The sequence below is a fragment of the Juglans microcarpa x Juglans regia genome, chromosome 7S (assembly GCF_004785595.1).
Source record: "Juglans microcarpa x Juglans regia isolate MS1-56 chromosome 7S, Jm3101_v1.0, whole genome shotgun sequence".
Classification (NCBI taxonomy): Eukaryota; Viridiplantae; Streptophyta; class Magnoliopsida; order Fagales; family Juglandaceae; genus Juglans; species Juglans microcarpa x Juglans regia.
The window spans coordinates 18761814-18778641 of NC_054607.1; the positions used below are offsets into that span (position 1 = coordinate 18761814).

Sequence of the window (16828 nt, forward strand, 5' to 3'; positions counted from 1 at the left end):
TTTTTTCCTTTATGTGATTAGGTTGGAGATTGACTTGTAAAAAAAAAAAAAATGGAGATTGTTTCCCATTTTTGGTTCCTTTAGTAGCTTCTATGGCTAATTAACTGTATGTTTGGGATTGCGGTGGGTAATATAACTTTATGGGATGTTCCATGGTGTATGGGTGGTGATTTCAACTGTACTTGCTTTCCTAGTGAACATTCAGGGCATCATCGGCATACTAGAGCTATGGAAGAATTCTCCGAGTTCATTTTTTATCTGGACCCTTGTGGACCTTCCCGTGGTGGGGGGTGAGTACACATGGTCAAATGGTCGGGCTTGATCAAAGTTGGATAGATTCCTTGTCTCTCCGTCATGGAAAGCCCACTATCTAGAAGTAAGTCAAAAAAGGTTACCTCGAGTCAGTTCAGATCATTTTTCCATTCTTTTAGATTGTGGGGGCATTCATAGGGGCTGCCGGTATTTCAAGTTTGAGAACATGTGGCTGACAGCGAATGGGTTTGTAGAGACGGTGCGTGATTGGTGGGCATCGTATCAGGTTAGTGGCACTCCAAGTTTCATTTTAGTAGGTAAGCTTAGGGCTCTAAAACTAGATCTGAAAAAATAGAATTTGGAAGTTTTTGGTCACACAGACAATTAGAAGTCCACTTTGTTGGAGGAATTGTAGGATATAGAGGGTAAGGAATTATTGGGAGATGTCGCGGATGAGGTATTATTGAGGAAGAGCACGGTTGTGGCAGAGTTGGAGAGGGTATTGTTGTCAAAGGAGATATCGTGGCGTCAAAAATTCAGGGCGCTATGGTTGAAAGAAGGTGATAGGTGTACAAAGTTTTTTCACAAAGTGGCTAATTTACATCGTCGTAACAATGCTATTGAGTCACTTCATTCTGGTACTCAGGTGTTATCCTCTCCTCCGGAATTAGAAAATCATGTTGCACATTATTATGAGACTCTTCTCACCGAATCGGCAAATTGGAGGTCGAAGCTTGATGCTTTGTCTTTTGAGGCAATTGATCCGCAATATGTGAGTGTTTTGGAGAGACCGTTTGATGAAGAAGAGATTTTTAAGGTCAACTCTGGTATGGCTAAGGACAAAGCGCCAGGCCCGGATAGTTTCTCAATGGGTTTTTTCCAAACTTGTTGGGATGTAGTGAAAGGTGATGTCTTGCAGGTGTTCAGTGAATTCCATGCTTTTCAGAAGTTTGAAAAATCCTTTAATGCAACATTTATTGCTCTCATCCCCAAGAAACACAGGGCCTCAAGTATTGAGCATTTTCATCCTATAAGTTTGGTTAGTAATGTTTATAAGATTATTTCGAAAGTTTTTGCTAATCGGCTAAGTCCAATGTTGGAAAATATTATATCCAAGCCTCAGAATGCTTTTATTCGTGGGAGACATATTCTTGATTCAGTGCTCATGGCAAATTAGAGCCTCGATGCTAGATTGAGGGAGGGAAGCCCTGGTATTCTCTGCAAATTGGACATGGAGAAGGTTTATGATCATGTGAATTGGGAATTCCTCTTGTACATGCTTGAGAGGTGTGGCTTTGGAAATAGGTGGATTTCTTGGATGAGTCATTGTATTTCAACTGCCCGATTTTCAATTCTAGTTAATGGTACCCCTGCTGGCTTTTTTGATAGCTCGAGGGGTTTGTGACAGTGAGATCTGTTAGCTCCTCTTCTTTTTGTTATTGTTATGGAGGCATTGAGTAGGATGGTGCATGCTACTGTTGATGGGGTTTTTTATCAGGGTTTAAGGTGGGAAATGGCTCTGGTGGCCCATTTATCATCTCACATCTTTTTGCAGATGACACGCTGATATTTTGTGAAGCGGATATCAGTCAGGTCCAAACTCTACAAGCATTGTTACTTTGTTTCGAAGTAGTGTCAGGGCTTAAGGTGAACCTTAGCAAATCTGAGATGGTACCAGTGGGTGAGGTTCCTAATATCTGCAGTCTGGCAAGCTTTTTGGATTGCAGGGTGTCCTCACTACCATTGAAATATTTGGGTCTTCAGTTAGGAGCATCTTTCAAGAGTAGAGCTACATGGGATGGAGTGATGGAGAAGATAGAGAAAAGGCTGGCAGGATGGAAAATGGTGTATTTATCAAAAGGGGGGGGCGTCTCACTCTTATCAAGAGTACACTCACTGACCTCCCCACGTATTTCTTATCTCTTTTTCCTATGCCTACATGGGTGGTGAATGAGATTGAAAAACTTTTTAGGGCATTCTTATGGGGAGGCATAGGGGAGGAGGAGAAATTCCATCTGGTTAGTTGGAAGACGGTATCTGCCTCGATTGTGAATGGTGGTTTGGGTGTTTGTAATTTGAGAGCCTTTAATAAAGCACTATTGGGGAAATGGCTTTGGAGATATCATCGGGAGGGGGGAGCATTGTGGAAGGAAACTATAGATGCGAGATATGGTGTTGCTTGGGGCGGATGGTGTTCCAACGAAGTGAGAGGGGGTATGGAGTGGGGTTATGGAAGTAGGAAGGGGTGGATATGTTTTGAAAATCATATTTGCTTTGTAGCCGGTGAGGGCAACCGAATCAGTTTTTGGCGGGATGTGTTGTGTGGAGATCATGCATTGGAAGGGTTTTTCCGGCTTTACATTGTCTTGCAGCTAATAGGGAGGTTTCAGTAGCTGATGTGTGGATATTCTCTCATGGTTTGTATCAGTGGAATATTCTGTTTCATAGAGATTTTCACGATTGGGAACTAGATATGGTTACTGACTTTTTCAGCCTATTACATTCCTCGGGGACTACTAGGGCACATCATGATAGCTTGAAGTGGAGGTCTAGGGAGCATAAGTTATGTACTGTTAAGGTGTATTATAAACTTTTGATAACACGGGACCATACTCCATTCCCTTGGAAGAACATTTGGAGGTCTCGTGTGCCTTCCAAAGTTGTTTTCTTTGTTTGGAATGCAGCTCTTGGGAAAATCTTGACCACGGACAATTTGAGGAAGAGAGGATGTGTAGTAATGGATTGGTGCTACATGTGCAAAAAGAATGGAGAATCGGTGGATCACCTATTACTACATTGTGATGTAGCAAGGGTGTTGTGGGATGAGATCTTTCGGAGGGTTGGTGTCGCTTGGGTAATGCCTTTGAGGGTGGTGGATTTGATGGGCTGTTGGAGCAAATTGCAGGGCTGTCATCAAGTGATAGTAGTTTGGAAGATGATTTCGTTGTGTATCATGTGGTGCATTTGGATGGAAAGGAATGCGCGTTGTTTTGAAGACAAGGAACGCACAGTGGTGGAGCTGAAGAATTTTTTTCTAAATACCTTATTGCTTTGGTTTTTTGCTATTGTTTTAATTGGGGATAATATTCATGACTTCTTGTCTTTAGTTCATCGCTCTTAGAATGTATTTAGGTGTCATGTGGTATACTTCCTGTGTACATGGTTTAGGCCTATTTCATTCACATTAATAAAATTTATCTCTTACGTATCAAAAAAAAAATATATACATATATATATATATATATATATAACTTTTAGCTTTAAGACTTTTAGTTGTAGAGCGTAAGTAATAAACTCTACTATTAAAAAGTTATTCACTGTTTGGTAATCATATGTTTAAAGTGCTTTCAAACATGTCACATTTGTTTGAAAACAATATAAAAAAGTGCATTTTAAGGTAGAAATGACATAAAAGATCTATTGATTTTTTAAAGATTATAACCATGTACTTAATAGAAATCAAATCTTTTTTATTTTTTTTTTGATGTCGGGGAACCTCTCCATGGTAGGGCCCTTCGGACCCACCTCTACAGAGTAAACCCCAGTCTTGTGCACCGCACCCTCGGAAGTTTTCACTAGGGGGTGTGGCCCCTAGAGATTGTTTGCACCTAAGGGGATTTGAACCTTGGACATGGGGGGAGCATACCCTCAACTCCCAAGCCCAAGGCCTTCACCACTTGAGCCAACCCCTAGGGGTTAAATCTTATAATCAAATAACATTGAAAATAGTCTAAAAGGATTTTCAGTAAGTATAATGAAAAAAAAAATCCCTTCAATGATGCATAAGTGAAATAGCAATACAATTATGCTCAATATTCATAGGCAAAGGGCAAAGCTGTAATTATCTTAAGTTGTATGGATGTTTTTGCCCATGCACAGTCTTCTTTAAAATTCAAACTGCGTTCCGCATTATCTAGAAAAAGCACGTCTCAACAAAAACATCAAATTATGTTTTTCTTGAAACGTACTTTTTAGTTTTTTTGAGATTAAAAAATACTTTAATATGTTACAACTAAACAAACTAATTTTATTATTAAAGAGCTTTTGAGGCTATTTAAGCACTCTTTATTATCCATAACGCAACCCCAAATAGGCCCTAAACATCATTATTGTGATTATCTGTGTTAAACACTTTTTTTTTCTATTAATTAGCATATGATTTTCATTTTTCTTTAATAGGGTTATAATTCATTGAACACTTTGAAATCTGCCATATATTTGACGGTGAACATTAAGTTTTGTAATGCTAATGCATTTTTTTTATCTGACTTTACAGATCTATGAGCGATTTGACGTTGAAGCAATATCAGATGCTGATGATGCACGGTTCGAGTATTTTGTTAAAAAGGTTTGCTGGAACAGTGATCGTGTTGATTTCAATGTCAAAAGTGTGATCAGTATGGGGAACATATGTCATTGCATCTGTCATAGGATCCATATATTAATCAAACCCTTGGCAACTTTGGTTTTAATTTAGTCATTTGGTCCATTCTGGAGGAGAATGTTCTTGTCTGGAGACACATATAACGTTATAATTTCAGATATAAGGAGCAAAAGCGAACGGCCATTAGTTTATTTGATTTCTGGAGAACCATCCAACATATGTGTCTCTTTTTGGGCTTAGACTTAGATTTGACTCAACTGAGTAACTTGACTGCACATTTATGTACTAAATGGCAGCTAGAATACAAGGCAAGGCCACTCCACTCTTGCTTCAATGGAAATGTCCTTACTACCACTCTTGTCATTTTTTAGGCCTCCCTGGCTCATTCAACCTGAAAAATCACCGATGCATTCTTTTATAGGTCTTCGTTATCAATTATCAAACCATCTTAGGAACTCTGACAAATCTCATCAGCTGAATTGGTGTACCTGCTTTTGTGTTAAAATCCTCATGTGCATACTATGTTTAATATGACTTGTCCCATCTTTCTCATATAGTTTTAGAATGAAGTCCTGGTTGGAAGACAATATCGGTTTCCGCTAATAACAAACTTCTGCTTTTCTTCACTCACTTATGATGTGATAGTGATGGGTTTCTTTATGCAGGTGTTTCCAAAGATAAAGGACTCGGTTCAGGTACTTGTATTTTACTTTCCACCCATTAGAATACTGCAATGTATAAGCTGTATGCTGTTTGTCATAAGTGTAAACTGGGCTGTGTTTTGAACTCAAGTGGAACTTTGTGTGTAGGGAGGAGTTATGCTATTTATCAGTTCTTACTTTGAATTCATTCGTATCCGAAATTTTTTGAAGTCGCAGGAGGCATCTTTCTGTCTGCTTGGAGAGTAAGAAGTTCATTTTTTTTTCCTTTTGTCATTTGGTTGTGTTGCACATTTGATAGATTCTACTAAAGCATTCAGCCGTGTATCTTTACATGGGATAATACTGGTTTTTTTTTCAGGTACACCGAACAGAGTGATATTTCCCGTGCACGTGTTTGGTTCTTTGAAGGAAGGCGTAAAATTATGCTTTACACTGAGAGGGCTCACTTTTACTTCCGATACAAGGTTCTATAGACTTTTTCATCATAATGTATTATATATCCGTTAGCTTTAAGGTATTTGTGTCACTTGTCTCCTGGTGTGTCAATTTATGGGTTTCGAAGTCTACCTAATGTTTGAATTATTTTGGAATAGCTGCCATCCATGTGTTATGCATTGATGTCAATACTATTTCGTTCAGTATGCTTGATTTACTTTGGTAACAACTCTTAAGTTATAATTTTAAACATCAGAATCAGTTCATGCTAATACATAGCGTTGACATATCCCTATGTTTTCTTGCATGTAGATTCGTGGTATTCGGAATTTAATAATGTACTCACTGCCCGAGCGGAAGGAATTTTACCCAGAGGTGAACATGATCTTTATTTGTTTGTTTGTTTTGGACAGGTAAAATTCATGATATGTTGGGTCTCTTTAAACTTCTAATTGGATTTTGCAGATTGTTAATATGCTTGATGGTTCCCATAACATGTCGTGCACGGTGCTATTTTCTCGCTTCGATCATTTTCGGGTAATATTCTGCTCTCTTTATTGTTAGGCTCGCATAGGGTGCACAACTTCTTGTGGTGTGAGGGGTTGGAATTAATCAAGTGGTTTGTGGTTCGTTTCCTGGAGGGAAGAGGATTGGGGTTTGTTTTTTAGGGGTGGTAGTGGTGTTGCTATCCAGTCATCAATTGATTTTTGAGGGTTTGAATTCTATTTCCTTTAATTAGGTAGAAAGAAAGAGTGATTATACACACAACACATTTTCACAACACATTTCACAACAATATTTTTTTCTTTTTTGATAAGTAATAAATTTTATTCAAAGAAATAGGTATAAGCCCAAGTACACAGGGCGTATACAAAGGAAATACCTACAACTTCGAGAAACAAAAGTGAAAACTACCACCATAAAGCTGAAACAGATGCAGAAAATTATCTGCCATTACATAAGATCTCCCAAAGAACGTTCTCTATCTTCGAAGCATCTCCCATTTCTTTGGAGCCAAATGCACCACATAAGACGAGGAATCATTTTCCAAACACACATCGCCTTCTTACAGCCCTTCACACCCTTCCACCCTACCAATAAATTCACCACTTCCCTGGGCATAACCCAATGTAATCCTGACCAACTCAAAACCTCGTTCCACAAGAATCTTGTCACTTCGCAGTGAAGGAAGAGGTGATTTTCAGATTCTCTATCCCTTTTGCACAAAACACACCAATCCGCAATAAACAAACCTCTTCTTCTAAGGTTTTCAGTAGTCAATACTTTGCCCAAAGAAGCCACCCAACAGAAAAAAGCAACCTTAGAAGGAACTTTCACTTTCCAAATACTTTTCCAAGGGAATACACAACTTCTATGGCTAGACAAAATTCTGTAATAAGATGAAACTGAAAATTTAGCATTTCCAGCAGGAATCCACACTATACAATCCTCTCTATCTTGGACCAGTTTTGAGCTGTAAAGTTTAACCAGCAGAGCCTTAACTTCATCCACTTCCCAGTCATTAGCATCCCTTTAAAAAATAGCATTCCAGTCAACCTTATTGTTACTACTGCAATACAAATCACAGACAGCTGCATTTTGATCCCTTGCAATTCTGAAAAGGGCAGGAAATTCCAACTTAAGAGCAGTATCCCCATACCACAGTTCATGCCAAAAGAGTATCCTCTTTCCATCTCCCATCTTCAATCTGAAATTATTGGAGAAGGAATCCCAACCTTTTCTAATAAATTTCCACAAACTAACCCCCTAAGCTCCACTAGATGCTTTAGAACACCAACAAACTTCCATATTTCACATCTATCACATTTTTCCATAGAGCTTTGATCTCCAATTGATATCTCCACAGCCATTTCCCAAGTAAAGCTCTATTAAAAATCCTTAAATCTTTAATCCCGAAACCACCGCGATCCAATGGATGACAAACGTTCTTCCAACTAACCAAATGATAACTCTTTTCCTCACCTATGCCTCCCCATAAGAAGTTTCAAAATAAACTCCCAATTCTCCTTTCAACCCTTTCCAAAAGAGGAAAAAGAGAGAGGAAATAGGTGGGCAGGTTAGACAGAGTGCTTGTTATAAGAGTGAGTCTACCCCCCGTAGACAAAAAAATCCTCTTCCATCCAGCTAATCTCCTTTCAATTTTTTCAATCACCCCATCTCATATGTTTACAGCTTTAAAAGAAGCCCCCAAAGGAACTCCATGATACCTCATAGGCAATGGAGAGATTCTGCACCCCAGTAAGCTTGCCAAATCTGATAAATTCTGAACATCACCCACAGGAACAATTTCAGACTTCGATAAATTAACTCTTAACCCCGAAGCAGCTTCAAAACACAGCAAAAGTGCTCTTAAAGCCCATATATTATCCAAATCAGGCTCACTAAAAGGCAAGGTATCATTAGCAAAAAACAAATGAGAAATCATTAAATTATTCCTTATCTCATTACCCACCACAAAACTGGACAGAAAATTACCCTCCACAGCCTTTTCAATCATTCTACTCGTGGCATCCATGATCATAACAGAAAGAAAAGGGGACAAGGGATCGCCTTGCCTCAACCCACGAGAACTATAGAAGAAACCAGCCGGTTCTCCATTCACCAATATAGAAAATTTTGAAGTCGAAACACAATGCTTTATCCACGATCACCATTTAACACCAAAGCCATATCTCCTCAATAGATAATCAAGAAAATCCCAACGTACATGGTCGTAGGCTTTTTCCATATCCAATTTAATAAGAATACCAGCTTTTTCCAACTTCAATCTACTATCCAAACATTCATTAGGAATTAAAACAGAATCTAAAATCTGCCTACCTTTCACAAAAGCATTTTGAGATAGTGAAATTATCCTCTCCATCACCCTACTCAAAAGATTAGCCAGCACCTTGGAGATGATTTTATAAATGCCATTTACTAAACTAATAGGCCTAAAGTCTCTTAACTCCACAGCCCTGCCTTTTTAGGAATAAGAGCAATGAAAGTCGCATTCAAGCTCTTCTCAAACTTCATATATGAGTGAAACTCGACAAACACCTTCATGATATCATCTCTAACAACATCCCAACAATCTTGAAAAAATGCCAAAGAGAATCCATCCGGTCCTGGAGCCTTATCCTTGTCCATACCCTTTACCACGTCTAGAACTTCTTCTTCAAAGTCTCTTTCCAACCACACAACTTCAACCTGCTCTATTGAGTTAAAAACAAGGCTGTCCAGTTTTGGTCTCCAAGAAAAATTTTCTGAAAACAACTGCTCTTAATAATGCACAATGTGGGCCTTAACATCTTCTTGGTCCTTAATCAACCTGTCCGTATCACGAAGAAACTCAATCGCATTATATCTTCTATGAGAGTTCGCCATTTGATGAAGAAATTTGGTACACCTATCCCCTTCCTTCAGCCACAACACTCTCGATTTTTGTCTCCATGAAATCTCTTCCATTAGTGCTAAGTTTTCCAAATCAGAAACAACTCATAATTTTCTGGTTCTATCCTCTTCCAAAAACAACCCTTGCACCTCTCTTCCAAAGTTTGCAACTCCTCCTTAAGACGCTTCCTCTTGATATCCAACAACCCAAACTCCTCTTTATTCCATCTCATCAAATCTAACTTAAAAGATTTCAACTTTCTAGCCAAAACAAAACTAGGAGTGCCCGAAAAATTATAGGAATTCCACCAACATCTTACTTTTTCCCCAAAACCTTCAACCTTTAGCCACATGTTCGCAAATTTAACATAACTTCTTCTACTCACAATACCTCCACAATCCAACATAATGGGAAAGTGATTGGAGCACAATCTCGGCAAAACTTTTTGTGTCAAACCCGAAAAATGGGCCTCCCAAGTTAGGCGAAACCAGAAACCTATCCAACCTAGAAGAAGATCTACCATTAGACCAAGAATAATCTTTTTTTTTTATAAGTAAGAAATAATATTATTGATATGAATGAAATAGGCATAGGCCATGTACACAGGAAATATACAGAAGAACACCTAAAAACATTCTAAGTACGAGAAATTAAAGACAAGAAATCATGGACATTGTCCCCGTTTAATACAATAACGGAAAACCAAAGCAGTAAGGTGTCGAGAAAGAACTTCTTCAACTCAATTAATGAGCGCTCCTTATCTTCAAAGCAGCATGCATTCCTTTCCAACCAAATACACCACATGATGCACAACGGGATCATCTTCTACACTACTGCCACTTGTTGACAGCCTTGCATCTTCCCCTAACAACCTAACAAATCCACCACCCTCAAGGCATAACCCAAGCAACATCAACCCTTTGAAAGATCTCATCACACAACACCCTTGTTGCTTCACAATGTAGTAAGAGACGGTCCACAGATTCTCCATTCTTCTTACACATGCAACACCAATCCATCACTACACATCATTTCCTCCGCAGATTGTTCATGGTCAAGATCTTCCCAAGAGTGGCATTCCATACAAAAAAGGTTACTTTAGAAGGCACACGAGACCTCTAAATATTCTTCCAGGGAAATGGATTATGGTCCTGTGTAACCAAAATGTTATAATATGCCTTAACAGTACATTTTTTGTGCTTACTAGACCTCCACTTCAAACTATCACACTGTGCCAGAGGAGTCCCCATGGAATATAATAGACTGAAAAAATCTGAGACAATATATAATTCCCAATCATGAAAATCCCTATTAAAAAGAATATTCCACTGATGAGAACCTTGAACAAATGGCTGCATATTCGCCACTGAGGCCTCCCTATTAGCTACAATACGATAAAGAGCCGGAAAAGCCCTTTCCAATGCATGATCACCACACCACATATCCTGCCAGAAACTGATATGACTACCCTCACCGGCTACAAAACGAATATGTTTTTCGAAACAAGGCCAGGCCTTCCTTATAAACTTCCATAAACCCACTCCATATCCCCCTCTCATTTCATTGGAACACAAACCACCCCAAGTAACACTATATCTAGCGTCTATAATCTCCTTCCACAATGATCCTCCCTCTGAGTGATATCTCCATAGCCATTTCCCCAATAGAGTTTTATTAAAAATTTTCAAATTACACAATCCCAACTCCCCATAAACAACTGGGGCACATATTGTCTTCCAACTAACCAAATGAAACTTCTTCTCCTCCCCCAAACCCTCCCATAAGAATGTCCTAAAGAGTTTCTCGATCCTATTCACCACCCTTGCAGGCCTAGGAAACAGAGATAAGAAATATGTGGGGAGGCTAGTAAGGGTGCTCTTGATAAGAGTGAGACGACCCTATTTCGATAAATACACCCGTTTCCAACTAGCCAACATTTTCTCTTATCTTTTCCACCACCCCATCCCATATAGCTCTAGCCTTGCAAGTTGCTCCCAACAGAAGACCCAAATATTTCATTGGTAAAGAGGACACCTTACAATCCAAAAAACTTGCTAAACTAAGGATATTTGAGACCTCACCCACCGGAACCATCTCGAACTTACCAAGATTCACTTTAAGCCTTGACACTACTTCAAAGCAAAGTAGCAATGCTCGTAAAGTTTGGATCTGGCTATTATCCATTTCACAAAGATTAAGGTGTCATCTGCAAAAAGGTGTGAAATGGTAATAGGGCCATCAGACCCACTGCCCACCTGAAAACCAGATAAGAAACCTCCACCAACAGCGGCTTGCACCATCAAACTTAAAGCCTCCATAACTATAACAAACAAAAGAGGAGAAAAAGGATCTCCCTGCCGTAATCCCCGGGAACTATCAAAGAAACGGTTTCTTCAGCCTCCAAGAAACCGTTTCTATGAGAAGGGTCTCGTAATAGTGCACAATATGGTTTTCTAGCTCAGGGGGAGAAGATAGCACCTGAGAACCTGAATGTAGAGACTCAATAACGTTGTTGCGCCGATGTGAATTGGCCACTTTACGAAAGAACTTCGTGCACTTATCACCTTCTTTCAACTAAAGGGCCCTAGATTTTTGGCGCCATGAAAAATCTATCAAAAATCTATCAGATTTAAATCAAAAATTAAATCTGAAAAAGTAGCCATAGCAATAGAAAAAATTGAATCCCCCGACCTCTCATCAAGAAACCGAGTAAGATTAAAATACCCTCCAAAACACCAAGGTAAATTCCACCAAGTACAAACACCCGACATTTCGTCCCATAAAAGATTCCTTCTACTATCCACATTAGGGCCATAAACCCCAGCAAACGCCCACTCAAACTCATCTTCAAGATTCTTAAAATGACATGCCACCAAAAATTCTCCCACAAAGTGATCCACCAGCTTCACCACCCTCCTATTCCACAAAATAATGATTCCACCCAAGGCCCCATTTGATACCAGCTCTACCCAATCCACACAACTACAATTCCACAAACTTTGAACTATGGCCTGATTCACAAATTTCAGCTTGGTTTCTTGAAAGCAAATAACATCGTCCTTCCATTGACACATCCAATATTTCATCCTTAAGTGCTTCCTATAATCATTTAAACCCCGAACATTCCAAGAAATGATTTTGGGCTTCATGAAAAACCATTGACAGCCCTTTCCTTACCTTTTTCCTTCCAAACACACCCATCCTTGGATTTATAGGTAATAGAACACTCCAACCTTTTAAGTTCCCTCTCCTTTTTAGCACCAGATTTGGCTAAAGCAGGTTGTCCCACTTCTATAGCAATCAGAAGAGCTCTGAACGTTCTATATCCATTGCAAGAAATCCCCACAACATCTCCAATCTCTTCTACCTTTCTTAGAACCCAATCAGAAGAATTACAAGGCCAATCAAAACCTGGATTCAAATAACTCAAAGGAACAGGTTTTAAATCTTCATCAGAATCTACAAGCTCCCCTGACTCACAAGAAACCGAGTCATCACCTCCCCCCAACACCATCTGTAAATCAGAGTTGTTGAAAAAAGAGCAGGGAACCTCTTCCACAGAGGAATCGATCCCCTTTAACCCTTCACTACTCTCCTCAATGTCCCCAGGCCTATCATCACGAGACAAAGAAGCCTCTACCTCCAAAACCTTGGCTGGACTCACCCCCAAAAGCTTTGCCGACGACTCACCTTCCACCAATCATTCCTGCAAGGGCAAGCACAACATCAGGATACTACAAGAAGAACCCCCCACCTCCATCGACCCCTTCTGTGAGGACAGACTGGATCGTACCCATTTCCTCCCTGGGCTGTGCATTCAATAGCTTAGCAGCAACAAAAGACCCCTCAGCACTGTTCATTGCCGTAGATCTCGACAACTGAATAGTCCCCATCGGCTTGCACCTCACCGGCGACCTAGTCTGTATTAATGAACCAGATCTTTGAACATTAATGTCCACTGTAGCTGAAGAAGGAAGCTCAGGATGTATAGGGCGAAAACAATCTTCAGTCCCTCCTCCCATTTCACTGTTCACGACCGCAAAACTCGTCATCTGAATAGTCCCTGTCGGTTCGCATCACGCTGGCGATCTTATCTGAGTTAATGGACCAGGCCTCTGAACAATGGTGACCACCATAGCCGAAGGACGAAACACAGAATCTCTCTGGCGAAAAGCAACCTCAGTGGGCTTCCTTATCGGGGCCCCTATTTGGCCCATTAAGCTTGCATCCAGAAGACTTAACAGGATTAGGCCCACACGACCCCCTTCCCCAATCCATTAGAAGACTCAAGCTCTCATCTACAGAAAGTAATAAAGAGCCAATTTTATCTTTCCAGCCCATTAATTCTGCCCGAATGTGCCAGAGAGACCCCTCAACTTCCCCTACTTTTTTCCACTTCTCGGAAAAACAACTGTCACCCTCTTCTAAAGCGATCCTACGACTGTTCATCTCCTTCAAAACATCTTTCATATTTCTTCCTGATGATTCAACCACATCTCACAATAATATTGTAAGAAAGCTAGAGGATGGTCAAACATAGTCGCCAAGTGTGATGCAAAAAACGATAAAGTTCAATTGTCCATTGAAATCCAAGTATCGTAGAGAAAACAAAAAGGAAACTTGTTTAGGGGAGTTCAAGTAAGGTAACTCCTAGAGTTCTCCAAGGAATTGACAAGCCAGATGCAATATCATTGATTGATTGATAATAAAGATGGTGCATTACATAACTGTTGTAACCCCTAAATATAGGAGGATAACACCCTAAGGACCTAAAGCCTAAAAAAAGTAATTATGATCCTTTTCTAATTTTTCCCTTAGTAATTACAGTTATTCTCCCCCCTCCTTTTCTCTGTGGTTCAATTTCAGCTGGAGAGAATAGTTGGAAGTGCTCCGGCAACAAGGATGTCCACTTCAGAGAAGAGTGTCTTCGTTTTCTGTTGAGAGACTTTTCTGGGCTTGTACAATAAGCACTGGAGAAGATAGACAAAACTTCTTTTATCTTATCAACGTTCACTGCCGCCATGAGATGACTTTTATTTAGCCAAGAAAGGAAACAATGGTGACGACTTGGAAGTTGAAATCAATTTTGCAGGTGGAGGATGGATGGAGGGATGTGTTCATCATTTTTGACAATGAGCACGTGAGATATAGGAATTCATTCCTTTGTCACTAGGATCTTTTTATTTTTATTATTATTTTTAACTTTTTGGCTGTAGATATGATATTTTTGTATATACTGTTTATCAATTAGTAGAAAATAATCCACTAGCTCCTAAACAACTTTTCGCATTTAAAGGGATTAAAGTGTCACTCCCTCGTCCCGAAAATCTTGCAAGTTAAAACCAAAGTATCAGGATCCAGGATTGGAATGCGAAATGAAATCCTTATGATTTTATTTTTATTTATTTTTATATAGTTTTCCGACGACATGTTTTCCGTATGCGATTTTGTCAAATGTAATCTGCTAATATTCAACACTTGTGAGGAGGCTGGTAAAGACCTATGATCCGAATCGAAGCTGCCAGAGTTCCAAGCAATGGCTACTTTTTTTTATTTTTTATTTTTGAGTCCAGCAATGGCTAGATTTGAATGGTGGAGATTTCCTCCTTTTCGTAACTTCTTACATTTTCTCGGGTGAAAAAAAAAAAAACCAAACCCAAGAAAATACAATTCTCCCAATATATATTCGGTGTTTTTACACTTTTGCTTACTGAACCATCAGATTTTCGGTTTGGATTCACAATTCATCTCAACTCATCTCATTACTATTTATTACTATTCATCAATTTTAACTCACAAAATTTACTATTATTCACAACTCATCTCACTACTATTTACAATTCATTTTAACTCATCTTCGAATCTAAACGAAATTATTATGAAAATTTGATAAATAAACACTTTTTATGATATTTCATTCGAGTACTGTGAGATGTAGTCATAGGTTGTGAAAACATCGTGTATTTTATTTTTTAAAAAAGATTGGGATTCACTATTAAAATATGAATAATTCTATTCATCATCCTTACACTACATAATTTTTTATCTTTTTTTTTTTCCGTAGCAAGTATGTATATGGATGATGAGTAAAAGAATTTAATTAGTTTAATAGAAATAAAATTAAAAAAATTAAAAAATATATGGTGTGTGGTGTAAGATGATATGTGGCAAAGTCCTTAGAGCATTGGCATTGGCTTCATCAAAAGCCTAGCCAAATGCAAAATTTGATAAAATTATAGGACTGCATTAGATTAGTCAAATATATAAATGTGAAACTTTGAGTTACAGTAAATGGATAGGTTTTTTCAAATTTGAAGGGTTACTATTCACTCATCAAATCTATTTTTTATTCACTTTTAATCTCTAAAAGTCTTTTTTATTCACATTTAATCTCCAACCGTCTTGTAATAATAATGTAAAAATCAAATTAAATTATTAATTAACATATGATTAATGTAATTGTAAAATATGAAAAAAAATAAAAATATTTTTATTAAAAAAATAATATTATATTATTATTTTGATAAATTTAATAGCTAATTCAATGTGGAGTGGAGTTATGGCTAAGAAAATTTTAGATTTATAGAAATCATGTACTTTTCATCAAATTTTAAAGATAACTTTGATGAAGCCAATGTCAATACTTAAAGATCAATATGAGATCAACATGAAAAAATTAATTTTTTAATAATAGATTAATTTTTTTTTTCAAAATTAGTGTTCTTGCACAACGTATAACTGTATCTAAAATTATTAATATACACATTTTTATCAAAATTTGATATTGTGGAATTCACTTTATGAATTTATTTTATTCCCATTCTAAATTTTAAGTCTATTTATTATTATTATTATTATTTCAATATATTAAATAATTAACTTATAAATAGAATATAATAAATAATTTTTAATTATTGAAGATTATATAGTAAAATAGTAGAGGATGGTGATAAAAGAGGGAGCCAAAAAAATAAAAAAAAATAAAGGAAAGAAATAAAACACGTATTGTCGGCAATCACGTGAATAAGGTTGCAAAAGCAATCATCCAGCTATTATCCGGCACATGTTTGCAGATTTGTCTTCAACCGACACAACCTTCAGTGCCACACTTTCTTTCATTAAAATAATATAAAAAAGAAAAGGTTAAAAGCTAAAAGATATTACTTATGATTACAGGTAGTTAGTTATATAGGCTTATAATTAATTAAATATATTTATCAAATATTTTAAAGTACAATTATAAGTTGTAAAGTTAAATAAAATTGATGTTTATAGGAAGTATTTCGTTGTTCTATTCTAAAAATACCTAATAATGTTTCATGAAAGTAATATTAATAAAGTATACAACTTGAATATATAACTCAAATCTTGAATCATAAATTAATATAAATAAGAGTAATGTTATATACAGTTGTGAAATACACAAGCGTTATACAGTCATTTAAAAAAATAATATTTACTATTAAAAAATTAATTTTTTTCATATAAGTCTTGTATTTATTTATTTTTTTAAAATAATTACACAATATTTACGCAGTCACGATTGTAACTATCATTTTTCCAATAAATAATAGGGTCTCGAAGTTCATAAGGATTATAAATGAATTGAATTATTTGTAAAAAGAAACATTTTGAATTTTATTATTTAAGTTATATAAATGATGTGCTCAATTTAATAATATAAGAACTCTATATTTTATT

At 37.4% G+C, this 16828-nt stretch overlaps 1 protein-coding gene across 2 annotated transcripts in view; it reads left to right on the plus strand.

The window, feature by feature from the left end:
• The window catches only part of LOC121241009 (U3 small nucleolar RNA-associated protein 25), a 38739-nt gene extending 24325 nt beyond the window's left edge, over nt 1–14414 (plus strand). For both annotated transcript variants that reach the window (XM_041138576.1, XM_041138575.1), the window contains 7 exons: nt 4529–4600; nt 5302–5331; nt 5446–5540; nt 5657–5762; nt 6046–6108; nt 6199–6270; nt 13994–14414. In XM_041138576.1, coding sequence (XP_040994510.1) covers nt 4529–4600; nt 5302–5331; nt 5446–5540; nt 5657–5762; nt 6046–6108; nt 6199–6270; nt 13994–14068 — 513 coding nt within the window. In that variant the 3' untranslated portion in view covers nt 14069–14414. The remainder of the gene's footprint in view (nt 1–4528; nt 4601–5301; nt 5332–5445; nt 5541–5656; nt 5763–6045; nt 6109–6198; nt 6271–13993) is intronic.
• Nucleotides 14415–16828: the final 2414 nt, after the last annotated feature.